General features: G+C 42.4%; 2 protein-coding genes across 2 annotated transcripts; one reads left to right on the top strand and one right to left on the bottom strand.

Annotated features, from left to right (window-relative positions):
- The first annotated feature begins 604 nt into the window (after positions 1-604).
- On the top strand, positions 605-7,947 carry tmem47 (transmembrane protein 47). Its single transcript, XM_049587575.1, has 3 exons — positions 605-1,062; positions 5,877-6,017; positions 6,276-7,947. The coding sequence occupies exons 1-3, from the start codon at positions 837-839 to the stop codon at positions 6,452-6,454; spliced, it is 546 nt and encodes a 181-aa protein (XP_049443532.1). The 5' UTR covers positions 605-836; the 3' UTR covers positions 6,455-7,947.
- A 710-nt stretch (positions 7,948-8,657) lies between these two features.
- On the bottom strand, positions 8,658-19,154 carry tab3 (TGF-beta activated kinase 1 (MAP3K7) binding protein 3). Its single transcript, XM_049587574.1, has 7 exons — positions 18,950-19,154; positions 18,062-18,233; positions 16,583-17,840; positions 14,436-14,596; positions 13,900-13,993; positions 11,732-11,815; positions 8,658-9,922 (listed from the first exon to the last, which is right to left on the bottom strand). The coding sequence occupies exons 2-7, from the start codon at positions 18,161-18,163 to the stop codon at positions 9,777-9,779; spliced, it is 1,845 nt and encodes a 614-aa protein (XP_049443531.1). The 5' UTR covers positions 18,164-18,233; positions 18,950-19,154; the 3' UTR covers positions 8,658-9,776.
- Between the last annotated feature and the right edge of the window lie 2,342 nt (positions 19,155-21,496).

A 21,496-nucleotide genomic window follows, 5' to 3' on the forward strand; every position in this document is an offset into this window, starting at 1 on the left:
AGGATTATATTCACAGGAAGTATAACATTTTGCTTAGTGATATGTAAAGTAACACCCTCCCCCACCCAAAGATGGGTGTGGATGAGGGGCCCACTTTGACAGTGTCGTCCCCCATATGCCCACATCTTTTTAGCCCATATGTGAATTCAGGGCATTGTTGTAAGAGAATTTAATGCTCTGACAAATTTCCCCGAACAATGAAATGATGGAAACTAAAATTCTATTAAAAGGAGAAAAAAAGGGCCCTCAAGATTAAAATATTTACTCAGAAAGCTATGTATTTCTCCAGTTTTTTCAAAATTATTATTATAATTATATTCTGGTCTAGTTGTGGAATCCTACAAAGAAGTTGACTTTAAAATATTTCTGCTATTCACTTCCATGGCACCCCTGGTGTGTAAATGTGATTTGCTGTAAAGCTGTATTATTCAGAGACACCACCTGCACAGATTTAAATGCCTGTAGCTACTGTTATATTTTACTCCCTCTCCAGTGCATATGAGGGCTAACAGACATAGAGGGATGCTGTGTAAAGTGTGGGGGTAAATCTAGGCACTAGGACCCAGCAGGTGCAGCCCCGTGTTATTTCAGAGGGCTGCAGCTCGGTCCCGTCAGCAGAGCTCTGGCTCTACAGCAGCGGCAGCAGCGTCCTCTGGACTCGGGACGCGGAGTGAGCGGCGGCTCCCCATCCTGCTTCCCACAGCACGGGCACGGGCAGGGGGGACAAGCACAACTTTACCTGACTCATTCTGTGGATCTGAGGAGCAACACAAACTCCCCAAAACACATGATCTTCTTCTTTTTCTTGTTTTTTAAATGAGTAAGATACTTTAGACATGGCTTCATCCGTGAGCGGCACAGAGGAGGTCCGGGTGTCGGCGCTGACGCCCCTGAAGTTGGTGGGACTGGTATGCGTGTTTCTCGCCCTGTGCCTGGATGTCGGGGCCGTGTTGAGCCCGGCGTGGGTCACGGCGGATGATCAGTACTACCTGTCCATGTGGGTGTCCTGCTGGAAGCCCGTCAGCTCCGCGGAGTGGTCCTGCAACAGCACGCTGACCACCGGTGAGACAGACGCACGCTCATGCGCTCACACACACTGACTTATTGTGGCTGATGGGGTGATGCGCCACCATGTTGTTTGGGATGTTTTAAACCAGAGGGCTGGTGTAGTTTTAGGGATGTTCCCCCTTAAAATGGAAGGTTTCGGGGTGCAGACAGACACCCACATTGATATTCAAATGAAAGTCAGATGCAGAGCGCACGGGGATAACAAAGGGTCCCTGCAGACAGTGCACTGCTCAACCAATCTGTTCTGTGGGTGAGAATTATAAAACACCACCCAGGAGAGTGCTAAATGTTAATTACTTTATAATTAGCTATCGCCTGTTTAATTTAAACTGCACAACTTTTCTACAGGAAATAAGATATTGAACAATGGGCTGCACATTTCTGCTCTCCACGTGGGAAATTAAAAGGAAAAAAGTGCAAGAAAAAGTTTATCCGAGTGTCAAAGTCTGATGAATTAAGACGTGTTTGGTTTTTCTATCTAGGCGAGTTAACTTTTCTTCTCAAACATTTGCCCAGTGCGCCACTGAATGATGTGGGAATTTCGCCTCGCCAGGAGCGGTCCAGCTGGGGTTTCATTTGGCCTTTTGTTGCTCACAAAATGAGCCTTTGTGTGGGTTTCTCCACCAGCCAAGGAGCGAGGGCAACTCAGAGCAGAGAACTCCCCAGAGATCCAGATGCCTGGAGATTAGTAACCAGGGAAACAAGTGAAGCACTCCAGAAATGCTGATTTTCCTCTTTTAGGGAAACTTCTTTATGAGGTCCCCATGAAGTTTGTTTTTTCTCATCTGGAAGCATTTTATATTTCCATCACAGCCGGACATTCAGGGACAGAAGGGTGGTTGCGGAGAGGTCATGAACATCATTAAAAAAATCTAAAATGATTTAATTTTTTAAAAAAAATTGCCTTGTTGAAAAAAATCAAATTTATACCAATACAGCAGCCCTACAGTTTGTAACTGGCAACTTCTTTGGGCCACAGTCTGTGGTATTGCTGTATTAGATTATAAATTGGACAAAATAACATGAACACCTTATAGTATATTCAAGTCTAAGGCAAACACCACAAACTATAGGGCATCGCTTTCATTTAAAAATTGAGGGGTGCACATATGAAAGTGGTGTTTGGGGGTCCTCTGCCAGAAAATGTTGAGCATCAATGTGCAATTTTTAATGTTATTTTTCTAAACTGTTTAAAAACTGGCAACTTCTTTGGGCCACAGTCTGTGGTACTGCTGTAATAGATTACACTGGATTATAAAGTGGACAACATAATATGAACACCTTACAGTATATTAAACTCTAGTACAAACATCGCAAACTATACGTGCACGAGGGGTGCACATATGAAAGTTCCTCTACCAGAGAAATTTGAGTATCAAACACTTTTTTTGCACCAATTTGTGCCTTTTTTTGCACCAATTTACTGGCTACATGTCATTAATTTTGTCACAATAAAAGTCATCCCCTACCTTTATGCTTTCTGTGGGTGACAAATGCACATATTCCGAATATTGAGGGCGACGTGACCCCTGTATCGCCTCCAAAATCTAAACCTGTGCCTCAAAAATGTATTTACTGCATTGTTTTTAATGGGGTTGTATTGTATTTTGCAGGTGTTCTCCTGTGTCTGCACTTTAATGTACTGATTACCACTTAATATTTTGTTATATGTCAGTTATTTTTCATATAAAAGTTGTCTAAACGCTTTTCTGCAAATGTGAAATAAGGTTGTATCACACTATGTTTCCAACACCAGCCTCTTTGTTTTATTCTCTGTGAGTGTGCTCCTATATATATTTTATTTTTTTTGCTGCGTCTGACCTCCTCCTGTGTGCTGAGTGGTGAATTGTGTTTTTGTTAGTCTGACAAAATGTTTTCTTTCTGTCTGAGAGATGAGTAACTGTGGGTCATGCTGGCCCCGATCCTCCTCTGTCAGCGCAGACAAAGTGCACTTTGGTGCCATATAAAGACATGCAGTCTCCCTGTCAGCTCTCAGCAGCAGCAGCAGCATACCACAGTAAATGCACACAGCAAACTGCCCATTTCCTCAAGCGTGTGCTTGGCTAGGCTTATTGATTCGAATCCCAGTAATCAGTTTCTACCCCTCCTCACCCTCCTCTCCTTCGTCAGCCCCCCAATATTTCCTCAGTGTCATGCTCTGGGCATTAAACAAATCCTGTTAGTTTTGAAACACCAGCTGGCCGCTCAGATGTTTTGAGCTCTTTCTGCGAGGCCTGCATGTGTGTGTGTCCGGGAAAATAATATGCAGTGTGAATTAGAGAGCAGACATGAGATATGGCCTTGTTACATGCTCATGAAGTGTTTCAAATATATTGACACAAATAGTAACTCCTGCTCTCTGTTAGTTTCTCTCTGACACACACACACACACACACACACACACACACACACACACACACACACTTAGGCAGAGGGTCAGAGGTCAAGTATAAAAGATACAGAGTTTACAGGAGTAGGAATGTGGAACGGTCATGCAAGAGCAGTGTGTGTGGATACCAGGTCAGTGTGAGATGAGGGGACGAATGTGGAGCCAGTGTGTGAGCGAGCCCAGCTCAGTTAGACGCAGTGATGCCAAAGCATATTAATAATGTAATACGTTATTGATCCCATTTTTGGGTGACTTTCTGTTCTTTGAGGGAGGTCACAAGACACAAAAAAGGTTCTTGAGCAAAGACACTCAGGTCTTGAACCAGGCACATCTGGCTGAACATCCTCATGTTTCTTAAACTTCTCCATCCTGCTGCCTCACAACAGAGTGAGACTGAGTGTGTGTGACAGCAAGAGAGACACTGGAGGCTCTTCTGTGACACAGATCTTCCACCATTGTCTCAGACAAAGAAACAGAATCGGGGCCCTGAGGGAGTTTTTCGATTAACACTTGAGCAGTGCCTGACATGCACACATGGGACCATAATTAATGCTCAGATTGGATCTTGTGTACTGTATCTCCTTTTCCATCTGTCATCATGCGGGGCTCAGATTAATAGTTTGGCGCTTCCTGCTCGTCACAGCCTTTAAGCACTCCGACTCTGGCTGTGTTTCTCGCACAGCGAACAGGGTCTGTTCCAAATCTGAGATGCAATGACTTTCTGTATCCTCCTGTTTTTCGCAAGCGCGCTGATAAGGCTTTGCAGGCCGGCTGGGCTGAAGGCACCAAACTGACCGAGAGAAGATAGCTCACCAATGATAGGCTTTGACAACAACAGGTCAAGTCACTGCGGCTCTTTTTCTGGGAGGAAACCAGTGGCAGAGAATGTGACGGGGTCAGTCTTCAAGGGGGCCTCGTGTTGTGCATGCCGGAGTCAGGAGGGAGCGGGTGCTCTGCTTTTTGTGGGCTCATTCCAACATCCTGTGGTGACAGGGCCCATTTTTAAACCCTAAATCCTGAACCATATTTGGTCAGAAGTAGTTGATGTTTGTTTATATTTGAGCTGCTTGGCCCCTGGAATAAAGTTTCCCTCCAACAAGAGTGGGAACTGTATTTTAAGCCGCTTATGTTCCGTCACTTTCTCTCCACTGGTGAATGTTTTAATGATTTTCTGCCTCAATAGAGAGGAAATATTCTTGGCAACGCTTCATCATTTTTTACTTCCTGGGCCCCATAATAGACAATATTATGTATACTTACGAAAAAATGACACACTCTAAATTTAAGTCTTTCAGTATGATTTTTTTCACCCGCTGTAATAGTGAATGACTTATGCAGAGGCCAATCTCCTTTGTGCTTTGATGTTATTTTTTCCCCACCCACTGCACTTTAAATGATTTCCTCCTGTGTAGTCAAATGCCTCATCATAATATCCTCCGCCTGTTTACATACAGACCTCCTGTTTCCGCAAGTACACAGAAAAACTAAGGAGCAGACCCTTAATCTCTGAACAATAACACAAAGTGTGTCTCTCAACAATCCTCAGTTAAGGTCCCATGGCTAATTAAATCTCAAACGCGCTCTTCTGATGAAGTGGGTTGTTTTTATTTACACAAAGCAAAGAAAAAAATCGCTCCTTTTTTCACTCTATTTTTGACAAACACATTTTATTCCCTTTTTGTGCACCTACTTCGGCACTCCAACAAGGATGGGAAAGCAAGATTGAGATGGCAGTTATTTCCAGTTGACTGTTTTTAGAGTAAATCTGAATGAAATGCTGAGAAAGCTGCTGAGCTGGCATCAGCCAAGAGGGAGGGATACTCATTATCTGAGTCACCTCTCACAGAAGCTTTCTGCTGCATCGGGATCCATTACTGAACCCGCTGATATCCGAGCGTAGCCAGGCGTGTGTGTGTGTGTCTGTTTGTTTCTTGTCAGCCAGAAATTGCTGTGCTCGGTTCGACGGTTATTCACCGCATGGTTCACATTCTTCTTCTTCTTCTTCTTCCGCCACTGGCCTTGGATCCCCAGTGGCTCACATCAAAACACGATGAGCCATCGTCAGCTTCTCAGAATATGAACAACGAGTTAGTCTCAGCCTCCAAACCACAAATAGTTTGTGTGTTTACACTGTGGTAATTCACCACAAACGTTAGTGGGTGGAATCATTTTTTTCTCTTGTGAAAGATTGACCGTGGCAGTGTTGCTGCGGCTCACCAAAACAGCCTGGGACCTATTTTGTCCTTTGTCCCTCCTCATCTATCTAAACACTTTCCCTCTGCTGTCAACAGCGCAGACACGGCTCTCCAGAGTAACCTCGTTTTAGCTACCTATGTCACTCTCTATCTCAGTGTGATTTCATGCCTCTCCTCCCTCCTCTCTGTCCCCATGTGTGTGCGTGTGTGTGTGTGTGTCTCAGACTGGCAGATTGCCACACTGGCCTTGCTGTTGGGGGGGGCGGCCCTCACCCTGCTCTCCTTCCTCGTAGCGCTGATCTCCCTGTGCTCGGGCTCCAGGAGTCGCTGCTACAAGCCTGTGGCTGTCATGCTGTTCTCTGCAGGTACGTGGAGAGAGTCTGTCGCAAACAAACAAGAAGGAGGAGCTCAAGGACAGTCCAAAAATACAACACAATGACTGTCCAGCTTCCACAGCAATCTACATCCATGATAGCTGTCAGGGGAAAGATGAAAGGGAGGCAAAACAAAAAGGTTGAATGTAGGATTTTGGTAGCTATCAGAGTGTCTTCTTCCACTTTGTGTGTATTTACCATACTTGTTTTGACATTGGTACTGTCTCTCTTTCCTGTTTCCCTCTGCAGTGGTGCTCCAGGTGTGCAGCTTGATCCTGTTCCCCATCAAGTTCATAGAGACAGTCAGTCTGAGGGTGTACCACGAGTTTAACTGGGGCTACGGCCTGGCCTGGGGGTCGACCATCTTCTCTTTTGGAGGAGCCATCCTCTATTGCCTCAACCCCAAGAACTATGAAGACTACTACTAAAACGTGTGAGACAAGAGGAGGAATTGAGACTCTCTGTTTCATCCACTTTCCTCTCAGAAATAGGAACTTTCTGTCTGTTACACAGTGTACAACTACAGACTTAAAAAAAAAACAGGAAATACAAATGCTTATTGTTAGTTTCAAGACTGGAAACGAGCTCCTCCATTTGATACTGTGAACTTGTTGTTGTCTCAGAGACTATCCTCACTCATTGGACCGAAGCCCCGTGCTGTCTCTCTCAGAAGGTTTGGCAGCAGACACGGCTGTGAAAAAGAAATCCAACCCAGCCAGTTTAATTTGGGAGAGAATGTCAGCGCTCAGATAACACCGCGTCCCCTTTAAGTGGAACTCCAGTAGGTCTTTAAATTTGGGCAGAAAATCTGGAGGGAACAGATGGATTCGCTGACCCCATACTGGGACAAATCGATGGACTAATTAACCAATCAGAGCAAAGAATGATGTAAACTCAAGCCAATAAGGGAAGTCACACATCCAGGGAGAGAAATGTCCTATTGAAGATATAGCATGACAAAGTGAGGAAGACAGGGCACACCTAAGGAAATGCTACATTTCCCCAGAGTTACACTAGAAACTGGAATTTGGCAAAGCCTTCTTCCTCCGGCAGAGTGTAATAGATTGGGTTAAAGGGTGTCATGACGCTCCGAAAGAGTGGCTGTATTTCCTTTTGTCCTATTTAAAGCATCAGAGATACTGATAATAAAAGAAGCTACCTAAGACACTGAACACATTCCACAGCCCCCTTCCAAATGATAGCATACTGGTGAGAGGTTAATAAACAGCAGTCTATCACATGTAAACCTGCAGCATAACCCAAGTTATACCTTCTTTTTTAAAAATGGTTGTATTATATGTAAGTATGCACATTAAGCATATTAAAGTAATATTCACAACAGGAAGACCAGTGGGAAGGAAGATGGCAAATGACCATGTCTGCCGAGTGTGCACGCACGTCTGCATGATCATACCACCCAGCATGTGCTCACACAGCTCCCCATGTGATGCCTCCTTATCTTCTCACCCTGTAGGAAATGGGAATGCTTGGTAGAGTAAACACCAGTAAGAAGACAACAAATTTCAGATAGGGAGAGGCTGTAGCAGAAAATTATTGTAGTTATCGGAAAAAGTCAGTATATGTAGTTTTTGCATCTAAATTAAAGGTCCGTGATAAAGTACTTTAGGAGATGCCAGAGTGCTATGTGCCGTGCATGAGTAGTGTTACGAGGACTGTGAGAATCAAGTAGAAAATGGGAAGTTTCATACCTGAGCGAGAGGTGAGACCTGTGGTGGCGGAGGACCTGCGGTGGTAATATCTGTCTTCTCAAACTTCGTTCGACACGGTCAGAAACTTCTCCAACTTCCTCTGGCAACATTAGTGAAAGTGAGAGTGTGTGCATGCCACTACCATTTGCTGCTGTGTTTGATTCCCACGGGTTTGATTACTTACACAATAAACATGTACTGGAGAAAAACAAGGTGTGTTTGGATGATGTGGGGAGAAAGCAGAGCTATTAACTAGAATTACTGCCTCTGCAAACCAGTGAAGTCGCAGTTAACATCCATGTCTGCCCGGACTCGTGTAGCTGTGACGGCTGACGATGCTTCAAATAATGGATGCTGCTGCAAGAAACGTTAATGCTTCACACACATCTTCAACCTGGCAGTACGGACGATCTATACAATCAGTAGAATTTCAAGGTTGGACACCCAAGATAAGTGTCACCAATTCAGTATCTGACCAAATGTTGTATGATGTCAGAGTGAAGTTGACCTTTGACCTTATGAGTATAAACTGCCATCACGTCATAATTTCATCCTATTAGACAGTTGTGTGAAATTTTGTCATAATTAGCCTGTGAATTCTTGAGTTATTTTTATTAGTTCAGTCTTGATTTGAAGTGGATGTTTGTGCCAAATTTAAAGAAATTACAATTTTTTTAATGAATAAATTAATAGTATTGCTATATTTCTGTGCGGCAATATCGTATCGTCACACAGTGTCAAGTATCGCTTTTTTATTATATAAATTATTAATTTTACAAATACAAATTAAACTTTAGGTATTTTACTTGAATAATAATTCAGTCCACGACATACATTTTTGTTGCAAATAAAATTATTGAAGCGAGATGATATACAAATGTTGACAAAGTTTTCCTTTGGGCGACATAAATTTACAGTTGGAAAAAGGTAATATATCGCAGTATATTTTATCGCAATACTCGGAATATTGCAACACATTAAAATCGCAATAATATTGTATCGGGACTTAAGTATTGTGATGATATCGTTTCATGGACCCTCTGGTGATTCCCATCCCTACTCAAGACCTTATTAAAATATCGCGCTCATGAGAATGAGATGTACACAAGGTCACAGTGACCCTGACCTCTGACCACCACAATCTAATATACTCATCTTAGAGTCTAGGTGGATGTTTGCGCCAATTTTGAAGGACTTCCCTTAAGGCCTTCTTGAGATATTGCGTTCCCTGCCACCGTCATAAACCGACATAAAGAACTATGCAGACATGCCAGCTGTGCGTGGTCAAGTCACATAGAATCAGCTCCTTTATTAAGTACAGCAAGTTGAGGCATTTGCACAGGAAATCAACATCTTCCGAACACATAATACAGGGTGGCATAATATGCATAAAAGTACCAGGAATATACTCATATGCAAATGTCTTTTAGTGTTCTTCTTTCAGTGAAGTGAGCTCTAATACAGAGCCAGATACAGTGTACAGTCTACATTTCGCATTAGTCAGAATGTATATACCATTGCTTTCATTGTTCCACTGTCAGAGAGGGAGTTACAGGTCCTAGATTAAAGTGGAAGTGCCTCCATTGTCAGTTCAGGAATGGGCGCAGTCTTGTAAACAGGGCAGTCTCTCTTTCTGCGTGGAATGTTCTCTAGGTAAACTGTAGCTCCTCCTCCTCAATCTTCGATTGCTTTGACCTTTCCGAAGCCCCGACCCACCCACTGCCAGAGTCGCAGCGCCACTCCCTCTTTTATACATTTGCCATGATAAGAGTCTCCGACTGTCCTGAATAAGAATCTTCATCATCATCCTCCAACGGAAAATAAACAGGGTCAAAGTGCACAGGAGTAGTAGATGGGAGAAGGACAAGTGGGCAGAGAGGGGTAGTGGCTCTTCCTCAGCAGGTAAGAGGGGCTTATATACTGATTGACAGGGGGAAGACCTCTACACAGATTCTGCAGACTTTGGAGGGGTGGGGCTTATACTATCCAAGGATTGGCAGGGGATGGGGCAGGGGTGGGGCATTACAGCGCAGCGCTAAGCTCAGGTGTAGCGCGGCATCTCGCACTGTTCACAGCGGTTGAGTGCAGGGTGATTGAGGAAGGTGCAGCTTTCACAGTTCCACTGGGCGCCTTCGAAGTCCTCGTCCCTCTGGGGCCCCGGCACTGGCTTTGGGCCCTGCTCCGCTTCTAAGAGAAACAGAGAGAGGCAGTGCATGACGAAGGCTGTTCATTCATGTGATAAAGTGCATGACACAACAATTTAAGTGTCATCAGCGCCGGGCTTAAATTAACCATGGCCGTCACTCAACACGTGTGAGGCGTTCAAGCAGCAACCATTCAGTTTTAATGTTGATAGACATGGGGATCTGCTACATAGTAAGGTTTCTCATATAGTTTCCACAGTAACAAATTTGTGGACGCTAGGGATGCATTGATTTTGAAATTCTGGGCTGATGTTTAAAATAACAATTTGGTGGATAGCCACTACTAATGTTTTTATGTTGAAGAAATCTATACCATGAAAAGAACACATAAACTGTTTGTAAGTAATTACGGCCTTATTACACGACCTTTGCATGAGAGCAAATTCAAATTTATGAAACCTTTATACACCCTTTAAAAAAACCTCTTTTTATTATATATTGTATATCATAATCCCCATTCTAATATATTTTTTATCTTGCTGTGAAAACAACATATTTCACCATCTCGCCATAAACTACATTTTACAAGATTACATTGAACACATCACGAGAGTGCTATGATTTACTTTTGCCAGATACTCATTTGAGCCATCTCATAGTAGAACAGCAAGATCACTGAGCCCATCTGCCAAACAGTCATTGTATTCTTCTTGTATCTGCTCATTATTCTAAGTCTGTGCCTGTTAGTCTTCAGCCTGTGCAAAATTGATCTGACACAACAGAAAACATCTGCCACTGGCATCAATGAATGTCATCTTATTTGCAGATAAGCTGATGGCAGTCAACAAGGTGAATATCGGCCGATACAAATGTTCAGCCTACATTCCCAGTCGAAATTAAGCTTTTAGTTTTGGTTTGAAAATAAAAATGTCCCAAATCTGCAGAACAAATCTCGGGCTTATACCAGACGAATTTTCAAGCAATTTCACTTTCGCGGACAAATCTCCAAATCTCCAGTGATCTTGATCGTTTGGCGTAAGATGGTCATTACACTCAGTCTGAGCTGTCTTGAGTCGATCTTTTTCACTTCATGACGTTCCAACAAAATCGTATGTTTAATATTACCATAAGTATTTGGTACAAATTGTAAAGTTCAATGTCGCGAACATTAACAACCAATAGTTGCGCTCTCTCCAGCACCAAACAAGAAGCAGCAAACTGGGTAGGCGGTAAACATGGAGGAGACTCAGGGGAGGCATATGAGCATCAATTCCCCCGGTCTCCTCCCACTAAAATAATGCAGCTAATCAACTGAGGCTGATCGCAACTTGAGGTCAAAATTCAAAATTCAAAATGTACAAACTTACAGTTTATTTTTTGTAGAATATATTGACGCCAAAATGACGAGAATGTATGACACCTTTTACTTTTTTTCCCCTAGAATTATGTGGGGTTTTATGCTGACACATGGGGAACTGTCAAGTCATATTTCTTTCAGGGAGTTTGGCGTAATATTCTCCACTGGGAGCAGGATGGGAAATAATCTCAAAAGATATCCAATTGTAGTCTAGCAAATAGTGACCCTGCCAGACCCCCAGTCTCTGTAAAAGGGGTGTGTAAAAGGGAGTGAGACTTTAGTCCTTAAAAAGTCTTTTCAAAGTCCTCTTGAGTATGGTAGGCATAAGAGAAATACTGTATGTGATCAATGACCTGAATGATCCTGCAATGAAACTCAAACCTGTATCTTAGCAACAGGATTAATTCGTGAGACATCTGTTTTTCTTCTCTCTTGATGAAAATGTCTCATGACTCATTTTTAAATTCTGAAAACTGTGTTGAAAAAAAGTCTCACCTTTCTTCCCAGGTTTGGGCGGCACAACGGGACCAGGCTGAATGTTGTCATAGAAGTTGTTCATTGCTTTTGGATCAAACTTCCCTGAGGGAGAAAGCAGAAATCAGATACATGAGTTTGTTCAGATGTGTCTATCCCAACCAAAGGCCCAGACAGTTTCCAGCTTTTCTCCTTGAACCTCCTGACTGACTGCTATGTTCAGACTGACGATACCAGCCTCCTCAGTCATTGCAATGCAGAGTTGACTGCAGGATCAACAGGTGAAGAAGTTGAATCTGGCTCTATTTTGCAGCAACGTAATGAAACATCACCTGGTTACACACCAGGATGTCCAATCAAATGCAGGCATATTCCTGTTAGGCTAATTTGTAACATGAACAGCGTAATCCTACTAGTTACCACCAGGTCTCTACGACAGAGTTTGGTCAAATAACTGTTTCTGTAATAACTTTCCAGAGTCGTACAATCCTGTCTCATAGTACTACAAACCACTGTGCAGTGTTTTAGCATCCAAAAAGCCTTGAAATTCATGGATCCATTACTCAAACTGACCGTCCTGGAATGTATTTAATCATCTCACTGGCACCCGTAGCAACAAGCCCCGACCAACGCAGCCCCTTGTGTTTTGTTAATGTAGTGCTTGACTTGGTCTTAATGGCCGCTAGGGTAATCACTGATGCTACAACACAGGAGCCAATTCAAGCACTCTTCACAGTCACAGGATTTTGCCAGGAGATGAAACCTTGATCTTTTTGGCAAGTCTTCACTTGGTTATACAAAACACATTTTTTAAATTAACTGCAACATTAAATAAGGAAGCCTGCTATCTTTCTTCAAATCAGATTTATGACACATTAATCAACATGGGATTTCATTGTCTGCTTAGATGCAGTTTCATCAGCCTAAAAAGAAATACAGGCCGTACAGCCACAGGCTTGCAGTCAGATGTTAACCTGATTTTCTGTTTTATTTTTGCAACTGGGTGGAATTTTCTGCAAGCAAAGTTCTCTAACTAAATAAGCTGCTCTGTGAGTGTATGAAAGCTTGGCCCTGAGAAGTACACAGACCACTCACACGTATTATGACTTCACATTTGGCTGTTTGTTACAAAAGAGGCATCAGTTAACACCATTTTTAAGAGGCCTATAACATCCATTCAACTATTTTTTACAACAACTCGCAACAACTGACCGTTAAATAACTGGACAGAGCCCGAAATATCAAATACTTTGCACCAAGACAAAGGTTAAAAAAATCTAAATAACAGGAACAATGTATGTAATTGTATGTAACAATATGATACCCTGATTTCCAACATGTCTTTTGTCTGCAAGCAAAGACAACATGCCTTGGTTTACATTTTAGCATTCAAACTAACATGATGCACCCAAGAAGTATACGTTTAAATTCAGGGGCTGACCAGAAAATCCAATTATTCTGCAGCAGCTGTTTAGATTTCTTCATTGACTGAGCAGGCCATCCACAAAAACAACAAGTGTGAGAGGGGCACTGATGAGGGAAGTCAGCGTTCAGAGGTTCAGAAGAGAGACATTGTATATATAACAACTGCTGCCCGGGTGCCTCACCATTTGCAGCTTTATGGAAGAGCGGCAAAGAGAAAGGGTTGAAAACAACTTGCATACATGACATGTCAGCCAGTGTTTGCCAAGATTGAAACAAAGTGGAAGAAAGGTTTGCAAATTTCCCAGGACGACCACGATCCAAATGTTCAGTGGCACGGGGCCAACTGCAAGCAAACTAGTTACATTCTTGAGTCTGCTGCCAATTGGACTGTTTCAAAAACATCACTCCTGGTACATATATTAAGCTCTGCAACTCTTTCACACTCGGAGATTAGGGCCTGATATCAATTACGTTATCAGCAAAGATCACGCACCAGTCAAACACTGCACATGGGCCCAGTGAGTGTCAACACTGAATTGGCCCGGGTCCTGTCACAGACCAGCCGGTCATTTTTAGAACGCTGCATCTGTATGCAGTGTGATGGAGCCTCATCCATCACTTTGGACCCAACTCTGTCTGCTTCTGGGCTTGGCTCTTTCAAGATCAATGCTTTCAAATAAATCAGAGACACACTTCAAAGGTTTATGTGTAGGAATGTGCATTTATGTGTGTGTGTGTGTGTGTGTGTGTGTGTGTGTGTATACCTCTAGACTGCAGTAGATCCGTCTCCTTCAGGGTACAGTCGATATCAATCTGAAGCTGTCTGTTCAGACTCCGCAATCGGGTCATCTCTTCAGGCTGCAGCCGGCGAAACACACAACCCAGTTAGATTAGACCAAAATAAACACCCAAGTATTCCCCAGCACTCCTTCCAAACTTCTTCTTACTAATAAAAAACTGTTTAAACGTCACTTTCCATGACACAGCATAGCAAATTGTCTTACTGTTGCTACAATCTGGGTGTGCCTAGAATACTAGGTTAAGTTAAGTTTGATATGACAACACATGATTAAGTTCAAAGCCTGGCTCAAACCCAGAGTCAGTCAGTAGCAATGTAGCTGCCGTAGCATACTGAGCCTCCACAGCCATGGGATAAAGACAGAGTCTAAAATATTTTGAGTGTTAAACTTGTGGATAAGCCTATTGTTGTACGTCACCTCTTGTAAGCCTGTGAAAAGTTTTAGAAGATTAGTAGTGACACAAAATTGTAAAGAGGAGAAAACGTTTGTTTGGTCCTTACTCTGGGTATTAGACTGGTGGAGTTGACTCGTCGAAAGCGTCTTTGAAGAGCGTCATACTCCATGCTATTGACATCGGACTTCAGGTGCTCTAGTTTCTGCTTCTCCATAAGAAGCTCCTTCATTAGACGCTCCATCCTGGCCCGCTGGTGGAGCAGGAGAGCTGCAGGAATACACACCAAACACAAAATGCTTTTATTTCATAAAATAAAAAAATACAATTTTATATAAACCCTTTTCTCACTTTAGTGCTCTGTACAAATAATAGAGTCCAACACTGCATAAAGGAACAGGGGTTGAACAAACTAACTAATTCATGTGTGGAAAAAAAACAAACTGGAAAGGTAGCAACACAGACAACTAAAATATAGGCCAACAAGCAGGATGTTTGCTTTCTAAGAAGTCGGACCATCAGCAGTTTAACAGTATGTAGCACAAGACGACAAACAAAGTTAAAGAGGGCAAACAGACACAAAGCAGTCACAAAAATGACATGATTTCCATGCTTGGGAGTAGGGTTGCAATGCTATGAGATTTCCACGGTACAGTAACTGTCTCAGAAAATACTGCAGCTTCACGGCATCACAGTATTACAGAATTATTATTATCATCAGTGAGAATGATCCTTAAAGGAATAAAAATGGAAGGTTATTTTTGGTTGAACAAATGTTTTATAACATAATCGAAACCTGAATCTATTTTGTTAAGTTTCTAAGTCTCCCCTTAGAAAATAACTAAAATTAACAGGAGATTCAACGTCCAGTTGCTCTTCTAAGGCAAATTCACATGGTGTGAGTACCATCAACTTTTACATCATGGTATTCCTTGAAACCTGTCTATTGCTGCAACCCCACTCTGGAGACAGCGTCGAATATGACAGCAAACTATGCAAACAAGATCGCAACTAAATGATGGTCATTTACCACTTCACCAACACATCTTCGTGTTGGTGAAGTGGTAAATTTTAAGACTGTCAGTTTTAGACATAAAGTTGGCGTGTAAGGATTGCTGCATATTACTGTAGGAACACCTTATAGCCATAGAAAGTAGTGTTGGGAGATATGACGGTAGATACCATACGACAATAGGTATGTTTCCACCAGTAGAGATTTGTCAAGACCGTTTCTACAGCAGGAGCTATTCAGGGCAGGTTATGTAGCAAATCACTACTTGATTCTCATTATAACTCAAGATTCTTGCGTGATCTTGCATATCCAGCTGCCTGGCAAGGTAACGTGATTTGGGCGGACATGGAGGAGGGGAACGAAGCTGTAAATACAGAAACCTGTAACACTTGAAATTATTGTTCTCTGGAACCTGAAAGCTTCAAATTTGAGAGATTTTTAGTTTTACTGTTTTAATTCTTTTATTTTTAAATGAAGTGTTGTCTCATGTGAGACAGCTGCTTTTTTGTTTAAATGTAAGTTCCAAAGAAAAGAAGAAAATAAATATGATGAAGTACAATATGGTTAGTTAACCCATGATTGAATTTTCAAAATAATTACTGTATTGTGATGTATACCGTTGCCAAGATGTTACATGTGATTACATGTGACAGAAGGTTTCGGCCCATTCTTGATGGAAAGCACACAAACATGCAGCATATAAACAAATTGGTTCTTATCAAATTCTGGAAAGCTGTTGAGATCTTAAATATTTGCTCATATATGTATGAATATATACAATATAAACAGAATGAACCTTTAAATCAATGAGGTGAACATGAATTTTTATAGACTTTTAGAATGTTATTAGTGACTGTATAGATAAATGTAGAGAGACAGATGACAAACTACAAATACACCCAGCTGGAATCAAACCAGGGACATTGCAGTTATATGGTCCACATCTTAACCACCAATAAACAACATAGCCCAGTCATCAAATTCTAAGATGATATGCAGCTATAAACTCTGCTCTACAGTGGTGTCGTAAACACAAGGAAGACATATTCTAAGATGACGCTTTGACACAACTATTTTCAGGCTAAATGCTCTAGTTGAGTCTCTTTTAGAAACATACATCCAATGTCAACTTCAACTGTAGAACACTAGCGACAGAAAGTCTCTCACACACACACACACACACACACACACACACACACAGAGCAATAGATGGAGAAAAGGATTAAAAAATAAGAATCCCCTACCTTGTGTGTAGGCATAGTCATCAGAGCCTGAGCTTGAACGTCGGGGCATATGTTGAAACTGACTGACAATATTCCCTGGCAGAGCGGAGATGGGCAGGATGGGTGCAGGTGCAGTGTTGTGCTCCGCTTGATCTACTATGTTGAGAAGAGACTCTGCTTCAGCCACAGGAGGTGAGCTGAGTGGCCTCTGGGCCTGGCCTCCTGGGGACACTTTGATTTTGAAGGTGTAGGCTGACTGGCCTGGCTGAGGAGAGGAGGCAGGCCGAGGCCTTGCAGGACCCTGATGCTGCAGGTACATCCCAGGGTGGAAGGATGCCGGGCCTTGAGGTCCACTCATGGTGATACCCCTCGAAGGGGAGCTGGGCGAGGGGCTGGTGGCCATGTAAAGCGATCCCTGGGGGTGTGGGCTGTGCACAGGTGAGTTGCTGCGAGGTCGTGGACCCTCCAGGGTAATCTCTATCTGGTTCTTGAGGGAGCTTTTTGTGTGGTAGGGCCTGTAAACAGGTGGCTGTTGCTGGGGTTGTTGCTGGTGATGGTAGGGCATGCTGGGAAGGGTTGGCGAGCTAATAGGGAGGAAGACATATTGCTGGTGCTGGGGCTGCGGCTGGGGTTGTGGTTGGGGCTGGACCTGATGCTGCGGGGAGCTGTAAGGCGAGCCGTACGTGGGGGTGCTGTAGGGAGACTGCTGATGCTGATATACAGGTGCCCCTGAGGAGGACCAGGGTGCTGGCTGAGGGCTCTGGGAGGGTGAGGGTCGTATATACAGGGTGGTATTGGAGCTGTTAGGATAGTGGCCAGGGGGAATCTGCAGAGCCTGTGGGACACTGGGTATACTTTGCGAAAGCGTGACTGTTATAGGGTTCATAGTGTAACGTGGGACTGGGGAGTATGTGGGAGACATGCCCTGCATTGTGGGTGGAGGAGTGGGAGTGCTAGCCGAGCGGCTCTGATCGTTCATGAAGAAAGGGTTATAACCCGGGGAGGGGGCCATGGTGGCGGGGGCTGACAGTGGCTCAGGGTAGCTGGGCCGCTGAGGTTCGATGTGACTGTCACTGGTGCTGTGCACAAGGGAGCGCCCTACTCCTGCTGCTCCTCCATTTGCCTTGCTTGCCTCTGAGCCTGGGTATCCCAGGCTAATGTGCAGCATGTGGTTTCGACTCAGCCGCCCCTCCTCTGGACTGTGATGGAACTCGCCATACAGGTATCTGTTACTCTCCTGAGCCAGCAGGCGGCAGCAAAGATCCAGGTTATTGTTGTTCTGGGACAGCAACAGAGAGCAGTGTCAGTCATGCACAGTGGGTCAGTCATACGGATACATCTTGGGGGATATTACAATATATTGAGTAGTGTGAATATAGCAAATTATCCTGAAACAAATCACCCTGCTACCCAAGTGAATGCCACAAATTTCCAACATTCTCTAAACAGCTCTTCTGAGCATATGCAGGAATGAGAGTGTGTGTGTGTGTGTGTGAGTACCTGCAGAAGGCACTGTGACACTACCCCCTCTGGGATCTCTGGGAAACGCTGCTTGAGGTCCTGCAGGATGTGGTAGTCAAGCTGAGAGCCTCCCTGCGCCATCCTGAGCCGACACAGAGAGTCAACGAGCCCAAAGCTGCAAATGCTGAAAAAACCGGTCTCGTCTCATCCCCTGAAGATGCAGACATGACAGGCAGAACTGAAGCAAAACTTGAATGTCATGGGAGTGCTCGCAATAATCCCTATTAGCGCTGCTGGCCTGCCAGATCTCTGCCACACACCCAATGTGTCAGCAATAATTACAACGAACACATGAATAAAACAATATCTGAGAGGTGTGTCAACCTGAGTTTTCGAAGAGAGCTTAATTTATCCACCAAGAGAGGTGAAACAGACGGGTTATAACACAATGACAGGGTGAAAACACCCCAGCGTTACTGGTATTCATTCACATTAGCACACGAGTGCTAGCAAGGTGCCTGTCAGTCTGTTGTTGTTTGTTTAGCCATACTGTTGCACCAAGCAACGACGACATACCATTGCTAGCTAGCAGGCTAGTTATCAGCATCTGTTAGCCTCCGTACATCACTCAAACAAACAAGCACACCGGTGTGCCGTGAGGCTACCACAGGAAGCAACATTACCACAGCAGGTAGATTGTCCGATGTCACCCGTTACTAAATCAGCAACACAATCCCTTATACAAGTCACCCGTTTAAACAAGATTAACTCCATTCGTCAACTGCCTGCCAGCTAACTGTGCTAATGCTAACCTGAGCCTGGTCCTGCTGGCTGGTCAGCTGTCACAAGCCTGGGTGTTGATGGATTAGCTAGCTAACCATGCTAAAGTCAGCGAGCGTTAGCCACTGGCGGTTTCATAAAACTTACCGTGTGTTACGAGTCTCCCTCGTGCCTCGGACCATGGCTGAGTCCCGGGGGGAGTTGTGATATTTCCAAAATGGTACGCTGAGGTTTGTCAATGTCTTGTTTTGACAAAATAACTTGTAGTTTCGCATTCCAGCGTCAGGCCCCTGCCGCTGAATTGCATACGAACAGGCTGTCTATCGCGATAATGTCAGATTTTCCCGGACCAGGAAGTTGTTCAAATCGGCTGGATGGACGCTCTCGCTACTGCGCATGTCTGCATGCCGTGCCCCTGTGATGATCGGATGGTTGAACTCCATTCAGTTTTTATATTATATATATATATATATATATATATATATATATTATATTCACATTTTACATTCACATTTTAATAGGCTATCATTAATATTGTAATTAAGACACACTTTCATCACTGAAATTATTATTAGGCTAAAATCTTTATTCATTATTTACTTTATTCATACAAGTTTTAAAGTGCTTCATAAAAGGCAAAAAAATAAATACATAAAATAAACAAGTTCTGAAATAATTTGATTTTATAATAACACGTAAAAACAATAATTCAATAATGCACAACTAAAGGAATAAAAAAGATAATAATAGACTTTTATTTATTTATTTATTTATTTTTAGAAATTACTAAACAGAAAATTAGAATAAAATCAAAGCCATAAAAGTAGCATACATTTTAAGAAGATTTTTTATCTTTAAAACGAAAATAAATGACAAGTGATCCAACAAACTCCATTCAACAAACTATCAACATCCCTTATATCGCTCTTATTGCTGTTAGACCCCATACATAAAACTATATCACTCACATCACATTCAACATTGAATCGGGGGCTATGGCATAAACACTGTTTAGTTAATATAAGACAAAAACACATTTTATTCATTTTGATTTCCCTTTATTTAATCAGATGAAATTTTCATTGGGAGAGACCTGGCCAAAAGAGTGAGATAAAAACATCGTTACAGCAATAAACACAACTCAAATAACACAAATAGGCTAAAGAACTTATACCACATGATATAAAGTATGTAAACACACACACAAAAAAGATTAAGAAGCAAATGCATTACCCCTTTAAAACTGATTTGAATTCCACTAAGTAAACATGAGTGTTCCTTTTCTGTAATTTTTTTTTCTATGGAGGAAGATGAGCTCTCAGTTTCCAAATCCTAAAGGAAAGTCCATCCACCTCTTGCTGTGTGTCTCCAGTAATAACATGTCATATTTAACATGCATGTGTGAATCTACAGCCTGCAGAGAAACAAAAGAGATCAGTCACATGATTTAAATTCATTTTGCATGATTTGATAATTGGTTCTGGCATGTAGACATGACCTGACAATCATGCTGTAAGTATGTGTAAATAATATAGAGGGAAAAACAGGTTTTGTATGATGGAAGAAGGGTGTGTGTCGCTGTGATGCTCAATATTTATTCATCATGTTCATTAGCTCTGCAGTACTTTGGTTCATCAACAGCCTTTGAATTAAAACAGTAAAGAAGTGAAGGGAATAGGACATGTAATTGAATAGTGTCAACAACAAAGTCAGCGTGTCGGAGGCCTTTGTCTGTGTGTTTTCACTAGAGGGCAGTGAGAGATCCATATACTCTGCAACAGCTCTCACACTTCAGCAACAAACTGAACTTTGATGGGTTTCTCTAAAGGAAAATGCACTTTATCATTTAATTGGTTTAACAGCTGAGGAATCAAAACACATGAAACGCCCCTCATGATTTCTCCAGATGGAGGCACAATGAAATATGTGAGGCCAGAGCACGTGACCAACTGTTGACTGGTGCTCAATTATATGGGAAACTGTGATAATGCAGTGGTTGGTGTTGTTAAGGGGTTGTGGTCAGTCATGGATAGCACCACTGGTAACAGTCTCTCTGTGGTGAGGTTGTCAAACAGCCAATAATGCAGAGTTATGTCTCACTCATGCCAGTGCTGTTAGCTGAGAGGGCTGACATTAGGTTGGTGAACACTGCACAGAGGAAGTATGCAGGACACATTGGAGCATTTAAGAAAACATCTTATCTGTGGAGCATTTTTTTATTTTCATGTAGTGTATTGTGGCCAAACATTTAAAATTGCATTCATGAATTTTTGCACGTTGTCATATGATATTAAATTAAATTACTTTTACTGTACTCTGCGAAATTTACATCACATTTTCATTTAAAAAGGCTCACTGTGTTTCTTTAACCCTTTGAACCCTAAGCAAATTGGCTTGATTTCTTTTAAGACATGGGAAGAAGGCAATGAGCAATAAAAGAAATGACTCGAAAAATGAGCAAGAAATTAGTAAAAAGAGAAAATTACAAACAGGAAAATTAGTAAAAAAAGAAAGAAAGAAAGATGAAAATAAACAAACAAAAAATGACCTGAAAAGTGTCCTTAAAAATTAAAATAATTCTGTAACATAATTTTAAAATGTAATAATGATAACAATTATAAAAACAGTTTTTCCCTATTTTTCCCCCTTTTTTAAAAAAAATTTTTTTTTCAATTCATTAATTTTTTCTTGCAA

Source organism: Epinephelus fuscoguttatus, linkage group LG10 (assembly GCF_011397635.1).
Source record: "Epinephelus fuscoguttatus linkage group LG10, E.fuscoguttatus.final_Chr_v1".
NCBI classification, from domain to species: Eukaryota; Metazoa; Chordata; class Actinopteri; order Perciformes; family Serranidae; genus Epinephelus; species Epinephelus fuscoguttatus.

Coding starts and splice junctions, on each gene's coding strand:
- tab3 (XM_049587574.1), bottom strand. CDS start 18,163: ATGGCGCAGGGAGGCTCTCAGCTTGACTACCACATCCTGCAGGACCTC. Junction 11,816..13,899: donor GGATCTACTGCAGTCTAGAG/GTATACACACAC, acceptor TTTCTCCCTCAG/GGAAGTTTGATCCAAAAGCA. Junction 9,923..11,731: donor GCCCAAACCTGGGAAGAAAG/GTGAGACTTTTT, acceptor TGTTTCTCTTAG/AAGCGGAGCAGGGCCCAAAG.
- tmem47 (XM_049587575.1), top strand. CDS start 837: ATGGCTTCATCCGTGAGCGGCACAGAGGAGGTCCGGGTGTCGGCGCTG. Junction 1,063..5,876: donor CAACAGCACGCTGACCACCG/GTGAGACAGACG, acceptor TGTGTGTCTCAG/ACTGGCAGATTGCCACACTG. Junction 6,018..6,275: donor TGTCATGCTGTTCTCTGCAG/GTACGTGGAGAG, acceptor TTCCCTCTGCAG/TGGTGCTCCAGGTGTGCAGC.